General features: G+C 42.1%; 1 protein-coding gene across 2 annotated transcripts in view; it reads right to left on the bottom strand.

Annotated features, from left to right (window-relative positions):
* LOC144505626 (protein diaphanous homolog 1-like) overlaps window positions 1-18,599 on the bottom strand; it is a 105,095-nt gene extending 86,496 nt beyond the window's left edge. For both annotated transcript variants that reach the window (XM_078231738.1, XM_078231739.1), the window contains exons 1-5: window positions 18,505-18,599; window positions 18,120-18,214; window positions 17,505-17,606; window positions 10,072-10,311; window positions 535-664 (exon numbers count right to left, since the gene is read on the bottom strand). In XM_078231738.1, coding sequence (XP_078087864.1) covers window positions 535-664; window positions 10,072-10,311; window positions 17,505-17,606; window positions 18,120-18,214; window positions 18,505-18,583 — 646 coding nt within the window. In that variant the 5' untranslated portion in view covers window positions 18,584-18,599. The remainder of the gene's footprint in view (window positions 1-534; window positions 665-10,071; window positions 10,312-17,504; window positions 17,607-18,119; window positions 18,215-18,504) is intronic.
* Between the last annotated feature and the right edge of the window lie 1,382 nt (window positions 18,600-19,981).

The raw sequence follows: 19,981 nt of genomic DNA, 5'->3' as shown, positions 1-19,981 counted from the left end.
TCGAGATGCCTGTATTTTTAAAAATGTTTATTTCCAGCAGGGAATACCTCAAAGGGTTAAGACAAACACTGCAAGCTGAAGCAGTGAAAGCTTTTGATGGAACCACAGTGGGCCCTAGCGATGATAATCTTTATTACCAAATGGATAAATTTTAAACCAGGGCTCTGACTACTAATTGAAGTATGCACAAATCCCTGTTGGTATACATCTCAAGGCAGGCTGCCCTACCCCTCTGACATTAGTAGGTTTGTATCAGTCTCAAGCTATTTGTTCCTTTTAATGTGATCATGCATTTTATTATACATTAGAGAAACCAAAAATCATTGTGCAATGCGCCTGTGCTTGTAAAACAAATTGAATGCTGGAGGCAGAGCTTTCAGTGCGAAGTAGGTCAGCAGCAGAGAGGATTGCTGTACCAGCTCTGATCAATGGCAATACACTTTGCAGGAGTATTAATGGATGATGAGGGTAATATTTTCTAACTCTGATTATCTAGGTCATTCCCTCTATTTAAAAGCTTTATACATTTCTTACCTCGGCTTGCTTTTTCCACGTGGTTTAGCTCTTCTGTGAAGTGAATAATTTCGGGATATTGTTCCTCACACATTTCCGCTATAAAGTGCATCAGTGTCATCTTCTGATCACTGGATTTTGTATCTTTTAACTGTTAAGAAAAGGAAGAAAAAATGTGCAATGAGAGTCACATTTATAAATCCATAGCCAGGAGAAGCAAATGTATTGTTGTCTGCAAAGGTTTTATTTTAAGGGAATAAAAATTCAGTGGCAGTGGTACATTCTGTAAAGATCTGGCTCCTTCAAGTGCTTTGCTCAATCTCCCATTCTTCTTCATGACACAATGGGGAATTCTGACTTTGTGATGGTGCAAAGTGGGCAACGGTCAATTGGCAGCCAGTTTTATATCTCTCCTGACATTTGCCATTGATGTCAATGAAAACTGAAATTGGGAGAGATACAAGATGAGCAATCAATTCAGTGTCACCAGGTTTACATTACCGACTGAGTCAAAATTACCTCCAGAGAACATAAATAACAATGACAGCTAAGAACAATCCCACCTTCAGCTGTCATTTCACCACCAGTACTGCTTAGGAGTGTTGGTTCTAACTGTATTTCTCGTTGTTGACTCAGAAATATTACCTTACTATCGCCCTAATTGAAATCATATAACTTTGTCCAGATCATAAGTTGATTATGAGAGCTTCCTAGTCATTGTGGCTCAGATCGACATAATGCACATTCTCAAGATAAAACTGCTGAGTGTAACTAAAAAATGCAGATACTTCTGAATATAGATATTGAAAGCACATTTCTACCCCAAGTCAATAACTGCTTTGTCAACTCAAACAGAAATGTATTAATGCTATTTTGTGACACCTTTATAACGCAAGTCTCCCAATAACAAGCACAGCAATGACGGGTTTTGCTGAAGTAGCAATATAAGTGTGCTTATGGCAGCGTGTAAGTCAGCAGCATGGGTGGAGATGGCTACTGAAGTAAGCATCATGAATTAGGGAGAATAGCCTAGTGATCCCATTTCTGATCACTCTGCAGGAATTGTAGACATGGGTGTGCAATAACTGGGTGAGAGCAAGATCAAGTTTGGCTGCAATGATCTTCCCTCACCCCACACTCAATAGCCTGTTAATGTACACTGTCTAGACACACAGTTGAGGCATAAATGGTGCCTAAGATGCTGCACTACAGTCCAAAGCCATGAGAAGAAAAGGTGAAAAATGGCAAAATGTGAGGTCTTAAAACAAGGATTTTAAAACACTCGAAGCAGCTTCAGAATCACATTTCAGGCAACTGCAGTGACTTTCACTCCCTTTTTAAAGTCGATGTCATCCAACATAGCAATAGGGATATGGTGGCATATTCCCAGAATGTTACTCTCCCACCTCAGTTGGCTGCTTGTTTAGATGTACGAGTGTGAAAGGGGGCAGAGGAGAATAAAATGGGCTACTTCAAAAACCCTAGCTCATGATTTATTGATCAGATAAAGTGTTGTAAAGCAATTAGCATTATCGGCTCTTTGCATATTCCTGGGCAACTCTGCTGACCAGGACTATTTAGCATTATTGATCATATTTTGCGATTGTAATCCTGTCACATCCGTGCTATATATGGATATCACAAACTTGTTTCCAAATAACTTGTTGTTGATTTTGTTAATGGTTCTTCAATTCAGGTACACATGGTGCATTTGGTATAATGTCATAATTTCTCAAAAGCAATACATATTAAGTACATATTAACAAAGGTAAAACAAATAAGAACTTGTAGAAAAGGCCCAAACATAACAAAAGTTGTTCTCCTTAGAGCACAGAAGGAGTATATTTGATAGTGTTTAAATCATGAAGGAAGGATAAATAAAGAGAAACTGATTCCAGCGACTGAAGGATAAAGTCACTGAGGCTAAAGATTTAAGGTTTTTAGCAAAAGAACCAAAGATAACATGAAGAAAAACTATTTTACTCAACAAATGGTTTGGAGTCGCCTTCAAAGGGGAACTGGATAAATACTTGACGAAACTTCAGTAATCTGGACGAGGAGCATGAGTCTAACAGAAGTATCCTTCAAAACCACTGGAGCAGACTTGATAGGTAGAGTGGCATCCTTTGGGTTGCACTATCCTATGATTCTAGCTCATTGTGTTGCAACTTTCCTCTGTAAGTAGCATGATGTTACAGCAGCAAAGGTTCAGTTACAGGCTCCAGAAATTAACTCCTTTCAACCCTCAACTCGAGTGGGCTTTATCCCAACTTGACCTTGAGAAAGATGGTGCTAGCCATGTTCCTGAACGGCTGCACGACATATGGCAGAGGTACAACCATCGCACCGTTAGGTAGGTTGTTGAAATGTGCAATAATTAAGGGGGCAGCTTGTATGTGGCCTGTGCAAGGATATTCAAAGTGTTACATGACCCCAAACTAGCATTATCTAGGGAGATCTTTCATTCTTAGTGTGTTTTATACAATTTAATGGCACACCACAAAGAAATACCTAATTTCAAGTTAATCATTGAATCCCTACAGTACAGAAAGAGGCCATTTGTCCCATCGAGTCTGCACCAACTCCCCAACTGTCCATCCTACCCAGGCTCTATCCCTGTGACCTCACATATTTACCCTGCTAATCCCCCTAACCTATGCATCCTGGGATGCTAAGGGGCAATTTCTCATGGCCAATCAAACTAACCCACACATCTTTGGAGTATGGGAAAAACTGAAGCACCCAGAGGAAACCCATGCAGACACCGAGAAAATGTGCAAATTCCACACAGCCCTAAGGCCAGAATTGAACCCGGGTTCCTAACAATCATCATGAAAACACTGTTGGTAGCACTTCTGTCTCTGAGTCACAAGCCTGTGGGTTCAAGTTCTACTCCAGAGTCATGAGGACATCATCTAGGCTATTGCTATGCTTCAGTGTTAAGGGAGTGCTGTACCATTGAGGATGTCAAGGATAGATACATTTTTGAACAGTAAAGGAATTAAAGGTTATGGTGAGCAGGCGGGTAAGTGGAGCTGAGTCCACAAAAAGATCAGCTATGATCTTATTGAATGGCGGAGCAGGCTCGAGGGGCCAGATGGCCTACTCCTGCTCCTAGTTCTTATGTTCTTATTATGTCCTCTTTTGGGCGAAACGTCAACTTTTGGGCGAAACATCTTATCCTCTTGGGTGAATGGCACTCCTTGAACAAAAGCAGGGGAGTGCTCCTCAGTGTCTTGAATAATATTTATCCTTAAACCAACATCAATAAAGCAGACAATCGGGTCGTCATCACATGGCATGTATGTGGCAGCATGCAAATGGCATGCTGTTTTTTTCTACATGACAACAGTGATTACATTTCAAAAAGTACTGCATTGGCTGTAAATTTTGGTGGAATGCAAGTTTGTTATTTTCCTTTCATGGGAAGAACGAATTATTTAATTCAGTTGTTCTCTGGGATCTTCACATGACAGGACATTCGAACAGATTCAATGAGCTAATTCACTCTGCTGCAATAGGACTATTGACTAGCAGGGATGAGCTTTCAGAGGTAAATGCTGTTTCCACCAAGTTTGGTGTTGTTTATGGATCAGGTTTGCATCAGTGCAAATGGAAGTCTTAATTACAATCACCTCGACAATCAATTTCTGACCTATTTTGTAAATTGTGCTTCAAAAGAAACAAAATTCACAAAGTGCATGGACTCAATGAGAAAGTAGGCTGAACGAGTAAAGACTTTAAAATTACAGATTAGAAATATGGAGCTGCAAAATTACAGATTTCACCCTATGCACTGTCTCAAATGAGGGAGAAGAATAGTAATTTGTTCAGAGAACATTATATAGTGTATATTAAATTCCAGATACTAAGATTTTGAAAATAAATTGTGATTTGAGCCCTTTCCAATTTTTCCTCGAGCTCTAACTCTAACACAGTTTCTGACGTATATTGTAGGTGCAAATCACTGCACGGAGTATCAGCAGTTCCTTCAATTGTTCAGACTCTGCAGCAGAGAAGTACATTGCAGCTGCTGTCATTGATATGTGATCAGGAGAAGGAAAGCTCCACAGTATCACTGATGCCAGTCTTCAGCCAATTTAAATCATTCCACTTGATATCAGGAAATAGCTGAAGGCGCTGGATACTACAAAGACTATGGGCCCTGACAATATTCTGGCAATGGTACTGAAGACTTGAGCTCCAGAATTAGTCACTCCCCTAGCCAAGTTCTTCTAGTAAAGCAAAAGCACTGGCATTACCCGACAATGTGGAAAATTGTCCAGGTGTGTCCTGTTCACAAATTAAATCCAAAAATCCAATAAGGCCAGTTACCATCCCTTCATTCTACTCCTAATCATAGGCAAAGTGATGAAAATGTCTTCCACAGTACTATGAAGTGGCACTTACTCAGAAATAATCTGGTCACCGATGTCCAGTTTCGAGCTCTATCACGGCCACTCAGCTCCTGTCCATATTACAACCATGGTTCAAATATAGACAAAAAGCAAAAGGAATGAATCCTAGAGGTGACTTTTCTTGACATCAAGGCAGCATTTGACAGAGTGCGGCATTGAGGAGCCCTTCAAAAATAGAAGTCACTGCATCGCAGGAGAAAAACTATCCACTGGAGTGTTACCTAGCACAACAGAAGAAGGTTGGAGGCCAATCATCTCTGCCTCATGCAGGAGTTCTGCGGGATAGTGTCCCAGATCAAACCATCTTCAACTTCTTAATCAATGATCTTCCCTTCATAATGTGTCAGAACTGGAGATTTTTGATGAGTCCATAATGTTCAGTACTATTCGCAACTCCTGAGATACTGAAGCAGTCAATGTCTACATGCAGCACTGTGGGTGCAACTACACCACGGGAACTGCAGCATTTCAAGGCAGCTCACTATCACCTTCTCAAGGGCAATAAGGGGTGACAATAAGTGCTGGGCTAGCCAGCAATGCCCACACCTCATAAATGAAAAAAACAAGAAAAATCCAAAGAACATTCAGGCTTGAGCTGATGAGTGACAAGTAATATTAGTGCCACAAAAGTGTCAGGCAATGATCATAACGGAATTCTCAAATATCAACATCCTGGGGGTTACAATTGGCCAAAAATTGAACTGGACCAGCCATATAAATACTGTGGCTACAAGAGCACGTCAGAGGCTGAGAGTTCTGCAACAAGTAACTCACCTCGATTCCCCAAAGCTTGCCCACCACCAAGGCACAAGTCAGGAGTGTGACAGAATACTCTCCACTTGCTTAGATGAGTGCAACTCCAACAACAATCGGGAAACTCACCACCATCCAGGACAAAGCAGCTTGCTTGATTGGTACCCCATCCACCAAATTAGTCCAATCTGCAGATAGTGGCAGCAGTGTGCACCATATACAAGTTGCACTACACCAACTCACCAAGACTGCTTCAACAGCATCTTTCCAAATCAACCACCTGATTGGTAGGAACACAGGAGTGGGAGGAGGCTATTAGGCTCGTCGAGTCTGCTCTGCCATTCAAACAGATCATGGCTGACCATCTACCTCTACAGCATTTTTCCTGACTATCCTTTGATGTCATTAGCCTCCAAAGATATACCAATTTGTGTCTCGAACATGCTCCTAAACTGAGCTTCTCTGGGCTTGAGAATTCCAAATATTCACCACTCTGAGTGAAGAAATTCCTCCCATCTCAATCGGCTTGCCCCTTCTTCTGAGAATGTGCCTCCTTAATTAGAATCACCAGCCAAGGCAAATATCCTATCCACGTGGTGAACTCTAAAGTGCATATCATCCAACTCTGTCCCTACTTCAGCTCATCAGATGCTGAAACCATCATCCACGCCTTTTGTTACCTCTAGACTGGACTATTCCAATGCTCTTCTGGGCAATCTCCCATCTTTCACCAAAACTCTGTTGCCCATATACTAACTCACAACAAGACCTGATCATCCATCACTCTTACGTTTGTTGACTTGCATTGGCTCCTGGTTTATAATGTCTCATTTCCAAAACCTTCTGTGCCCCATCTCTGTAATCTCCTCCAGCTCAACAACATTGAGACATCTGTGCTAATTTTAATGATTCCATCACTGGGGGTCCTGTCTTCTGTTGCAGAGGCCATTTTCTCCCTGCACCTTTTCACCTCTTTCCCTCTTTACAATGCTCCTTAAAATTTACTATTTTAACCAAAAGTTTGATCATCTATGCTAATACTTCTTTATGAGGCTTGGTGCTGAATTTAATTTGATTACATTTTTGTGAAGGTCACAATGAGCTTGCCAGTGATAGACAATGCCCACTATATGGAGTTATGGCTGCAGCAGGTAACAAGTTCAGTGACAGTTTTTCGTTCTCTGAGTAAAGTTAATATAAGCCAAGTGCTCCTGAATAGCCACTGAGTGGCTTCTTCCGCAATAGTCTCTTATACCTTTCTGTAACAGGTGTGTCTGCTCTTTGCTATCTTTCTAGTTGATTCCCGTATCTTCCAATCCTGAAGGCAGCTTCATGACCCCATCTGTTAGTGCAGGCAAAACTTTCAGAGAGTGACGCCTCAACTGGAGCACTGTGTCCAGTTCAGCGTGCTGCACTTTAGGAAAGAAGGGAGTGCAGAAACGATTCACCAGAATGAAGTTTCTCATCCCTCAAATCATGGATAGATTGGAGAGTTGGGGGCTGTTTTCCTGGGAGAAGATAAGTTTGAGAGGAGATCCATAAGGCATAGATAGGGAAAATCTGTTCCCATTAGTGCAGAGGCAGATTTACAGTTAGTGGGGCCCTGTGCTCAGCTTCATTCTACACCCCCCCGCCCCCAGCCTGAATGCCAAAGCATTGCCTTGCGTGCACACTCTTTTGCACGCACGTACACTCTCCCTCACCCTGCACATGCACACACGGACTTTCCCTCACCCGCTGCGTGCACACACTGTCTTTCCTGCACCCTGATCAGAAGAATGTATAGGGTTGGAAGTACTGCACGATTACGCGAATACTGCTGGTGAGGGAACCTCCCTGCCAGTTTGGGCCATATGCTACATGTGTTGAGTAGTGCATTGGGTATTATGATACTGGAAATGGGCATGGAAGATTTGCAGGACCCAGCTCAAATGCAACATTCTGCTGTGTGCAATTTCTGCAATCCAAAAACCAACCTATCAGCCTATACCACAATTCGGTTAAAAGTGTGGCCTTTTCCTGGAAGGTCGGGAGGCTGTGTAATGGCCAAACAGATGGGTGCCATATGATCAAATTTCTTAGCCAATTCAAATTGTTAATATGCACTGCGTGGAGCAATATATATTATACTGTGTTCATTAAATGGTACAATTTTTGTTTTGATTTCTCCCTTAAAAGCTTTTTGCTTTAGAATGTTCTTTTATTATGTCTAGATCTTTTGTTAAATTCCAACTTGTTTATTTGGCACTTTTACCCTCTATCCTGTAAAAGGAAGTACAAAAGCATTCTGTCTCCGGCAGGATGTTTTTTCTTGGCATAATTAATTGTGCCCACAAAACAAGGCATTTTCTCTGTTTAAAACGCTGGATATCTGTTTAAAGAAAGGTGCGTGGGAAAAATTCTGGCACCTTATAAATACATAGAATGTCCTAATTCTGACCAATTCTTTGATGAATAGGAAATACAGGATTTAGCAATGAAGTAGCAGAAATATTTGGCAGCTAAAGTACCAAAGAGAAAAGAAAACAGAAAAGCCGCCTCTGTATTATTAAATAAAGACTAATCAAGCAAGGATGTATTGGGAAATCAAGAGAAAATGCAACGGGACAAGAGAGCGAGAAATGGAGTCAGAGCTAATTATTTAATATGCTAAAATTTAAGACATGAAATTTAAAATGGGCAACTTGTAGAAGTTGATTCCTCATCAATGGAGTTCACTGTCGTTCGCATGGTCAAAATCGGATACAAAATCAGAACTGTAAAAGTCAAGTCACTCATCAACAACCAACGTAATGGTAGCTTGCAAAATATATGTAGTTATATATATATATATGTACACACTTGAAAAGAAAAAAAAAATCCAGGGTTAGGGCAGGGAAGTGGCATTAACAAGTTAATTCTTTCCAAGAGGATGTTTCCTCTCCTGGAGGGAAATTTAGAATTAGAGGGGATGTTTCAAAATAAGAAGTCTCCCATCTATGATGGAGGTGATGAGGAATTTCTTATTTCAGAGCATGGTTAGCCTTTGGAATTCTCTTCTCCAAGGAGCAATGGAGGCTGGGTCATTGAATATATTCAGTGCTGAGTTAGACAGATTTTTGATTGACAATAGACACATGAATGGGAGGCAGACAGAGAGATAGAAACTGTGTATTGGCGCAGGCTTGGTTGGCTGTGTTGTTTTGTTCTTTGTTTTTGATTGCAATGCCTGCATTGGTTCTTGTTCTCTTTCTTTTCTAGAAAGACTGCATGTCCATGTGAAGGGACGTCTCATCCAAAGAGCCCAGGCAGCAAACTGCAAGATAAAGTGGGGAAATCGGGTATTCTTTACCAGTTTTTGCCTTGGCATCCTTACTGGGAGTGGAATGCTGGTGTTAAGCAGGATCATTAAAGGCTTGATTCAAAACTGTGGTTCTCTTTCTTCACAGTAATCGGTGGTTTACATTTTTGCCTTATAAGAGGGAAGGCAGTAACACTGAATTACAGCTGTCAATACATCATACAACTGGGTATTCTTTGAATAGATGTCTGAAAATAAATGAAACAGTGGGTCTGAAGACCACAGGAGAATGTGATCAGAGCTGCAAGAGGGAGTGGTGAGAATCTATTTAACCATTGTGAAATCCTGCCACACAAATCTCAACTCATTTTAGTTTCTATATAAAAATTAACCTAAAACACAGAAAATAAAGACGGGCATGATTTTAATTGAAGTCTTAACTAGTTGTTCAAAATATATTGGTAATCAAAGGTGCTGTTGCAATGGCCATCACTTTCAATTCAAATGTCAGTAGAAATTCAATTGAACTTCAACAATGGCTAGTTATTATTACTCATTATTGGATCACTTCATTGCATTAGGTTTTAGCTGTAGCTCAGCGCTGGTACTCTTCTCTGAGTCACAAAGTTGTTGGTTCAAATTGCAATGTGGAGACTTGAGCACAAAATCGAGGTTGACACTCGTGTACAATACTGAGGGAGCTCTGCATTGTCAGAGATATCATATTCTGGATGCGCATTAAACCAATTCCCAAAGTGCCCTCTGAGAGGATGTAAAAGATTCCTTGGCACGATTTTCAAAGGGAGAATCCTCCACGTCGACCTGGTCAATAGATACCTCTCAAGCCACATCACTGCAAAAATAGACTGTCCAGTCATGACCACCTTGCTGGTCTGTGGAAGCACATAAATTGGATGCTGTGGTTCCCTAAATTACAAGTGACTACATTCCAAAATACTTAATTTGCTGTCAAGCACTGCGACATTGTTGAGATTGTGAAAGGTATTCTATCATTGAAAGTCCATCTTTCTTCTTGATACCAAACTTTTCAAGGAATCCACTTGATAAAACTAAATACAGGAATCACATTTTGATGATAGAACTTACTTTACACAGGAAGCTGATGCTGAAGCCAAATGCTCCGGCATTCCGTGATCCTGCATTCATGAAGTTTCCCACCAACAGAATAATTTCCATCAATTTGGAAAAATTCTCACTGCTCTTCACTTCCTCACAGGCTGCCTTCACCGAGACAATGTCTGGTTTAATGTTATTCACCTGCTCATCAAACTGGAGCAGGAATAGAATTGCGTTTAGCCGGGGCCTCAGACGGGTCACAGAACTCATCTGGCATTAGAAAGGACAAAGTGGTTAATTGTGACTGAGAAGGAAAAACATAAAAATACAACAACATCACATCTTTGTTACAGGCTAAAGCTGAGATTTGTAGGTGCAAAATTCTTCTCGAAGCTTGATACCAAGCACGGTTCCTGGTCAGTACATCTCACAGAGAAGTTGCAAGAGTTTATGACATTTCACATCCCATACAGATGGTACTGTTTTCAACAACTTCCTTTCAGTCTGTTAGCCAGAATCTCTTTCAAGTGCACATGGACTAGATTACATGAGGTGTACCAGAATGCATCTGTATCGCAGATTACATTGCTTTTGTGGGAAGAGCAAAGCAAGAACATGACCATAATCTGCACTTATTGATGCAAGCAACACAGAATGAAGGATTGGTGTACCACAATCTGAAATCTGACATCAATATGCAGCAGATCAATTTCTTCAGTTCTATTTATTTCAGTGTTGGCATACATCCCAATCCAAGTAAAGTAAAGGATATTAAAGCCATGTTGACGCCTCAAAATAAGGACCTTCAACGAAGTCTATGCCTCTAATTGTTTGTCTCCATATATTCCCAATTTCGCTCAAAAATCTTAATTGCTGTGAGGATTGTTGAGAAAGGTTGTGCCTATCTTGTGACACAAAGACTACCAATACCTATGTGAAGCACTGAAACATCATAACTGTCAACATTGCAATTTTTATGATCCTAGGGAAACAACTATCTCTGTGATAGATACCTCACAGAAAGGTATGGGAGCATGCATACTTCAAAAAGGCAAACTGATTGCAGTTGCTTCAAAATCTCCCTCCACAATGCAACTCAACCACTCCAACAATAGCTTTAGCTTTTGGAATCGTGCGTTTTGATACCCATCTCATAGCAAAATATTTATGGTCGAGAACCACCGCAAACCACTGGAGATGATTTGGCAAAAATCACTGACCAGTGCAAGGCCAAGATGACATCTTCGTAAAGATTCAAGGTTCAATTTGAAATTAGGTACAAGCCAGTTAACTTGATGGTCACCTTGGTAAATAGCCTAACCCAGCAAAAACAAAAGATATATCCTTAGATCATCATAGAATCACAAAATAATACAGTGCGGAAGGAGGTCATTTGCCCCATCGAATCTGCACCGACCACAATCCCACCCAGGCCCTATCCCCATAAACCCATGCATTTATCCTAGCTAGTCCCCCTGACACCAAGGGGCAATTTAGCATGGCCAATCCACCTAACATGCACATCTTTGGACTGTGGGAGGAAACCGGAGCACTTAGAGGAAACCCATGAAGACATGGGGAGCATGTGCAGACTCCACACAGAGAGTGACCCAAGCTGGAAATCGAACCCGGCTCCCTGGCGCTGAGTGACAACACTATGCCACCATGCCGCCCTAGAACTACCAGCTGATTTCATTGCCATTGAAGTTGAAGATGTTTTCCAAATTAATCTGGACCATTTTGTGCAATGCAAATGTTAGCATTTACAAAAGTAACAGTGAAAGATTCTACGCTACAGAAACTGTTGAAAAATCATCAATGGAATGCCTTATTCAATTCAGTATGTAATATAGAAAATAGGAGTAGGCCATTCAGTCCTTCTAGCCTGCTCCATCATTCATTATTATTATGGCTGACCATCCAACTCAGTAATCCCATCATGGCAGATGCTGAAATTTGAATTCAATAAAAATCTGGAATTAAAAGTCTAATGATTGTCAATTGTTGTAAAAACCCATCTGGTTCACTAGCATTCTTTAGGGAAATCTGCTCTCCTTAGAAATCCATGGAATCTGTCTAGTCACATTTGCTATTTATTGTACAGTGTGCTGTGTTCAACCACAGTTTGCCTGTTAATTCACACATATCTCATATTAATGCTGAATGTCAGAGTACAAGATAGATATTTTAAATAATTTTATCTTTCTGACCTTGTATATTAAAGGTTACTTTCATTTGCTCAAAACTGTGGAATTTAGTGTCTTGTTCTCTTAGTGGCATAGTGGTTAGCACCACTGCCTCTCAGCGCCAGGGACTCGGGTTCGATTCCCGGCTTAGGTCACTGTCTTTGTGGAGTCTGCACGTTCTCCCTGTGTCTGTGTGGGTTTCCTCCGGGTGCTCCGGTTTCCTCCCACAGTCCAAAAGACATGCTGGTTTAAAACTGAGATGAGGAGAATTTCTTCAGCCAGAGGTTGGTGAATCTGTGGAACTCATTGCCACAGAAGGCTGTGGAGGCCAGGTCATTGAGTGTCTTTAAGACAGAGATAGATAGGTTCTTGATCAATCATAAGGGGATCAAGAGTTGCGGGGAGAAGGCAGGAGAATGGGGATGAGAATCATAAAGTTTTAAAGTGTATTTATTAGTGTCACAAGTAGGTTTACATTAACACTGAAGTGAAGTAACTGTGAAAAGCCCCTAGTCACCACACTCCAGCGACTGTTCAGGTACACTGAGGGAGAATTTAGCATGGTCAATGCACCGAACCAGCATGTCTTTAGGACTGTGGGAGGAAACCGGAGCACCCGGAGGAAACCCACACAGACACGGGGAGAACGTGCAAACTCCGCAGTCACCCAAGCTGGGAATCAAGCCTGGGTCCCTAGGGCTGTGAGGCAACAGTGCTAACCACTGTGCCGCATATCAGCCATGATTGAATGGTGGAGCAGACTCGATGGGCCGAATACCCTAATTCTGCTCCTCTATCTTATGGTCAGGTGCATTGGCCATGCTAAATTTTCCCTCAGTGTACCCGGACAGGCGCCGGAGTGATACATCGCCGTGGATTTTCACAGCAATTTCACTGTAGTGTTAATGTAAGCCTACTTGTGACACTAATAAATAAACTTAAACTTAAGTTCTTCAAGTTTAAACTTTGTCTACCTTAAACAAAAATTACTGGTCTCTAATCAGATTGAACCAAGTACTTGGGGGGGTCTGGTCCAGAATTATAACAGAAAGCAAAATGAGGCATAATTGGTCAATATAATATTGAAAGTCAGAGTATCAAATCCACTAACAAGAGGAGTTGGATGGTAGGCAGGGCTGACGCACATTGAAATACAAAGTATCGATTTTCATGAACCACATCATCAAAAAGCACTCACACGAAGAGGAAATAAAATCATTTGCTCAAATTTTTCCAGTACAGAGCACAGGAGGAAATCCAAATGAGGTGAGGTCATGGATGAGGTTTCAGGGTCGCAGGGGTGTACTGGCAGGCAGGAAGGTGGTTTGAAGTGTGTATATTTCAACGCCAGGAGCATCCGGAATAAGGTGGGTGAGCTTGCAGCATGGGTTGGTACCTGGGATTTCGATGTTGTGGCCATCTCGGAGACATGGATAGAGCAGGGACAGGAATGGTTGTTGCAGGTTCCAGGGTTTAGATGTTTCAGTAAGTGCAGGGAAGGTGGTAAAAGAGGGGGAGGTGTGGCATTGTTCGTCAAGGACAGTATGACGGTGGCAGAAAGGACGTTTGATGAGGACTCGCCTACTGAGGTAGTTTGGGCTGAGGTTAGAAACAGGAAAGGAGAGGTCACCCTGTTGGGAGTTTTTTATAGACCTCCAAAAAGTTCCAGAGATGTAGAGGAAAGGATTGAAAAGATGATTCTGGATGGGAGCGAAAGTAACAGGGTAGTTGTTATGAATCATAGAAGCATAGAATCATAGATGCCCTACAGTGCAGAAGGAGGCCATTCGGCCCATCGAGTCTGCACCGACCACAATCCCACCCAGACCCTACCCCCATATCCCTACATATTTACCCGCTAATCCCTCAAGCCTACACATCTCAGGACCCTAAGGGGCAATTTTTAGCAAGACCAATCAACCTAACCCGCACATCTTTGGACTGTGGGAGGAAACCGGAGCACCCGGAGGAAACCCACGCAGACACGAGGAGAATGTGCAAACTCCACACAGACAGTGACCCAAGCCGGGAATCGAACCCGGGACCCTGGAGCTGTGAAGCAGCAGTGCTAACCACTGTGCTACCGTGCCGCCTAATGGGGGACTTTAACTTTACAAATATTGACTGGAAAAGCTATAGTTCAAGTACTTTAGAGGGGTCAGTGCAATGTGTGCAGGAAGGCTTCCTGACACAGTATGTAGATAGACCAACAAGAGGCGAGGCCACATTGGATTTGGTACTGGGTAATGAACCAGGCCAGGTGTGAGATTTGGAGGTAGGTGAGCACTTTGGTGATAGTGACCACAATTCGATTACGTTTACCTCAGCAATGGAAAGGGATAGGTATATACCGAAGGGCAAGAGTCATAGCTGGGGGAAAGGAAATTATGATGCGATTAGGTGAGATTTAGCTGGCATAGGTTGGGGAAGGAAACTGCAGGGGATGGGCACAATTGTAATGTGGAGCTTGTTGAAGGAATAGCTACTACGCGTCCTCGATAAATATGTACCTGTCAGGCAGGGAGGAAGCAGTCGTGTGAGGGAACCGTGGTTTACTAAGGAGGTTGAATCTCTTGTGAAGAGGAAAAAGGAGACTTATGTTAAGATGAGACATGAAGGCTCAGTTAGGGCGCTTGAGAGTTACAAGTTAGCCAGGAAGGACCTAAAGAAGGAGTTAAAAGAGCCAGGGGGGGACATGAGAAGTCTTTGGCAGGTAGGATCAAGGAAAACCCTAAAGCTTTCTATAGGTCTGTCAGGAGTAAAAGAATGACTAGGGTAAGATTAGGGCCAGTCAAGGACAATAGTGGGAAGTTGTGCGTGGAGTCTGAAGAGATAGGAGAGGCACTAAATGAATATTTTTCGTCGGTATTCACACAGGAGAGGGACAGTGTTGTCGAGGGGAGTACTGAGATGCCGGCTGTTGGACTGGATGGGATTGAGGCTCATAAGGAGGAAGTGTTAGCAATTCTGGAAAGGGTAAAAATAGATAAGTCCCCTGGGCCGGATGGGATTTATCCTAGGATTCTCTGCGAGGCTAGAGAGGATTTGCAGAGCCTTTGGCTTTGATCTTTGTGTCGTCATTGTCTACAGGAACAGTGCCAGAAGACTGGAGGATAGCAAATGTTGTCCCCTTGTTCAAGAAGAGGAGTAGGGACAACCCTGGTAATTATAGACCGGTGAGCCTTACTTCTGTTGTGGGCAAAGTATTGGAAAGGATTATAAGAGATAGGATTTATAATCATCTAGAAAGGAATAATTTGATTTGGGATAGTCAGCACGGTTTTGTGAAGGGTAGGTCGTGCCTCACAAACCTTACTGAGTTCTTTGAGAAGGTGACCAAAGAGGTGGATGAGAGTAAAGCGGTTGATGTGGTGTATATGGATTTCAGCAAAGTGTTTGATAAGGTTTCCCATGGTAAGCTATTGCAGAAAATACAGACACATGGGATTGAGGGTGATTTAGTCGTTTGGAGCAGGAATTGGCTAGCTGTAAGAAAACAGAGGGTGGTAGTTGATGGGAAATATTCATCCTGGAGTTCAGTTACTAGTGGTGTACCGCAAGGATCTGTTTTGGGGCCACTGCTGTTTGTCATTTTTATTAATGACCAGGATGAGGGCGTAGAAGGATGGATTAGTAAATTTGCGGATGACACTAAAGTCGGTGGAGTTGTAGATAGTGTGGAGGGAAGTGGCAGGTTACAGAGGGACATAGATAAGCTGCAGAGCTGGGCTGAGAGGTGGCAAATGGAGTTCAATGCGGAAAAGTGTGAGGTGATCCACTTTGGAAGGAGTAACAGGAATACAGAGTACTGGGCTAATGGTAAGATACTTGGTCGTGTGGATGAACAGAGGGATCTGGGTGTCCATGTGCATAGATCCCTGAAAGTTGCCACCCAGGTTGATAGGGTTGTTCAGAGGGATTGAGTTTCGGAGCCAGGAGGTCATGCTGCAACTGTACAAAACTCTGGTGCAGCCGCATTTGGAGTATTGCGTACAGTTCTGGTCGCCGCATTATGGGAAAGATGTGGAAGCGTTGGAAACGGTGCAGAGGAGACTTACCAGGATGTTGCCTGGTATGGTGGGAAGATTGTATGAGGAAAGGCTGAGGGACTTGAGGTTGTTTTCGTTAGAGAGAAGAAGGTTAAGAGGTGACTCAATAGAAGCATACAAGATGATCAGAGGATTAGATAGGGTGGATAGTGAGAGCCTTTTTCCTCGGATGGTGATGGCTAACATGAGGGGACATAGCATTTAATTGAGGGGTGAGATATAGGACAGATGTTAGAGGTAGGTTCTTTACTCAGAGAGTAGTAAGGGCATGGAATGCCCTGCCTGCAGCAGTAGTGGACTCATCAACATTAAGGGCATTCAAATGGTTATTGGATAAACATATGGATGATATTGGAATAGTGTAGATTAGAGGGGCTTTCGATTGGTTTCACTGGTCGGCGCAACATCGAGGATCCAAGGGCCTGTACTGCGCTGTAATGTTCTATGTTCTCAATACACCCAGAGTTTTACAAAGTTTTTTTTGCGTGGAATCAAATCTTCCCACTATAAAAGAGCATATTTATTAAAGGGAAATAATTTACAATATTAATGTACCGTCAAGCAATGCTAGGATAAAATAAGATGCACAGCAATAAAAGGTGATGAACTAGAAGTCAAGTCCCACAGTGCTTCAAATAATCTAATGTCATAGCTCTGAACCTGTTCTGTTGGATACGTTCCAAAGACTAGAAGGGAAATGTGCAGCAATTTTCTTTTGGCAGAATCAGCGTGTGTTATCCTTCAGTGACATTGTAAAGTACAATTAATACCATCCACATCATGGCTTCCTTGCAACAGTCATAGTCTGGGAATTAAGCCCTTGTTAGCATTTACTGACAGTTCATGGACGTGTTTCATGACCATTTTGCATCAAATGTAAGATCCTTCGAGTATCAATGCATAACTGTTAGTATGACTCAGGAATTAGATTAATCAGAATGCAAATCACACGAAAGACAAGAGATGTGATACTAGGAGAGGCAGCTTGATTAACAAGCATGTTACATGCTGATTGTAGCATAACTGCAGCTGAGTGGAAAGGTAACTTTACACACAATACTGAATAAAAGTTAACACATCGTGACTGGTTGAGAGCAATACAGGGGCTGCAAAAGTAATTGAGGTCTCCCAGTTCCATGTGGTGCTAGTCCAATAATGATATGTGCAGCATAACTGCACAACAATGGCAGGAAACTATGTGCTCATTTATCAAGAAATGAATACATACAATTACTCCAAATTGCTCTGGTTCTGACAGATCATTGTATTCGTCTTTCAGCTCAGCTAATGCATTCAACTGCTCCTGCTGAGGAAGTTGTTTAACAAGGTTCTGAAAAGAAGATAGATTCACGTTATTATCCACAAAACTGAGTAGCATTTAACAATGCCAAACTTCATAAAATTTTCTCAAGCATGACAGTAACCATGGTCAGTTGACCAGCATATAACCATTGGTATATCAGAATTATCAGAGTCAGGAAAAAATGCTTCATTGGCAAGAGCCATGAGTCATAAAGGAAGATGGTTGCTGGAGGCATTGACACAACATCACTGCTCGACTTCTTCAGAAGAGCTGCCCAGACCCAAAGAGTAGAGGGGCTGGGAATTCTGTGGTGAGTGGCTCACCTCTTGACTCCCCAAATTGTGTCTGCCACCTCAAAAGACACAAGTCAGGAGTATGATGGAACACGCTCCACATGCTTGCCTGAATGAATGCAGCTCAAAACAACACATGGGAAACTTGAAAGGCACTAACTATATAGATAAGTTATTGCTGTTAGACACTTTCCATCCATCCCACTCTTAATACTTGTGATAAAACCAGACAAAAGGAAAAACTTACCTGGATCAGCGATTCTGTCAGAACCTTCTCATCCACCTCAAGAATTACTCTTTTGATTTGATCATACGGTAAACGGAAAGAACCCAAGAAGATAGCTATACAAAACAAAACACATCATGCATACATACAGTGCAATCCACATGCGGGTTTAGATTAAACAGAAAGCAATTTGATCAATCCAAAACAATCTACACAGGACGTATTTCAGCAGTTTACCATCAGAAACAACAATTTCAATTTAGTAAACCTCTTATCTAGTTTTGATTATTTTGTTTTGTCACTGAATAAAGTTATTGATGTTACTTCAGAGAGACAAACGGTGGATTAGACACATCCATATCGCTGCATACTAATAAATGCTGGTGCTTTCCTTCCATCTACTTACATAGATTTTGTGCTGTTTTGCCATCCAGCACCTTTAGTTCTTTAGCTTTCTTCTTCTGCGTTGTTTTGCTGTCATTCATGTCTTGTTGCTCCTTTTTGGCTGTGGACATAAATATGCAATGTTACTTGGATTTCATGTTTAACACTTAAAGCCTAACAAAAGAAAATAATAAACGGAATATAAGACTGCAAGTGCTTTCCTTTTTGGACATACACTACAAACACACTTCAAAGCTCTCTTGTGAATCAAGAGGGAACACAAACAAAGCTGGGCAGACACACAATGTTGAAGAAATTGGGATCTGTAACAAAACATTTCAGTGTGAAATCTCTCTGATGGCATGATTAAGGAATAAAGCAACTGGAGGTACTAAGAGGAGGTAGAATTATATTTTTCCTTGCTGTGTACCCTGCCTCTTGCAGCTCCTGACCGCCATGCTCTAGAGTTTGCCATGGCTCAATGGCTAGCAATCTCACTGGAGTCAGAAGGTTGTTGTTTCAACATAGAAACATAGAAGAAAGGAGCAGGAGGCAGCCATTTGGCCCTTTGAGCCTGCTCCGCCATTCATTATGATCATGGCTGATCGTCCAACTCAATAGCCTAATCCTGCTTTCTCCTCATAACCTTTGATCCCATTCATCCCAAATCGTCTCTCGAATACATTCAATGTTTTGGCATCAACTACTTTCTGTAACGAATTCCACAGGCTCACCACTCTTTGGGTGAAAAATGTCTCCTCATCTCCGTCCCAAATGGTCTCCCTGCATCCTCAGACTGTGACCCATACTTCTGGACACTCCCACCATCGAGAACATCCTTCCTGCATCTACCCTGTCTAGTCCTGTTAGAATTTTATAAGTCTCTATGAGATTCCCCCTCATTCATCTGAACTCCAGCGAAAACAATCCTAACCTAGTCAATCTCTCCTCATACATCAGTCCTGCCATTCCCGGAATCAGCCTGGTAAACCTTTGCTGCACTCCCTTAAGAGCAAAAACATCCTTCCTTAGAAAAGGAGACCAAAACTGCACACAATATTCTCGGTGTGGCCTCACCAACGTCCTGCAACATCCCTGCTCCTGTACTCGAAACCTCTCGCAATGAAGGCCAACATACCATTCGCCTTCTCTACTGCCTGCTGGACCTGCATGCTTAGCTTCAGCGATAGGTGCACAAGGACACAAGGACAAAGACAAAAACGTTGTTGGTTCAAAGAGGTTAGCACAAAATCGGATGCTCAGGTGAAACAGCAGCTTATATTTATATAGTGACTTCATCATTCTAAAATGCCCCAAGATGCCTCACAGGAGCATTATAAAACAAAGTATAGCACTGAGCCACATAGGAGATATGAAATCAGATGACCAAAAGCCTGGTGAAAGAAATAGATATTAAGGAAGAAAATGAGATAGAGGGACAGAGATGTGTAGGAAGGGAATTTCAGAGCTTGGGCCTGGGCAATTGAACACTCCGCCAC

The sequence above is a fragment of the Mustelus asterias genome, chromosome 16 (genome assembly GCF_964213995.1).
Source record: "Mustelus asterias chromosome 16, sMusAst1.hap1.1, whole genome shotgun sequence".
In the NCBI taxonomy this organism is placed as follows: Eukaryota; Metazoa; Chordata; class Chondrichthyes; order Carcharhiniformes; family Triakidae; genus Mustelus; species Mustelus asterias.
Note: the sequence above shows the minus strand (reverse complement) of the source record. Positions and strands in the feature narration are given on the sequence as shown.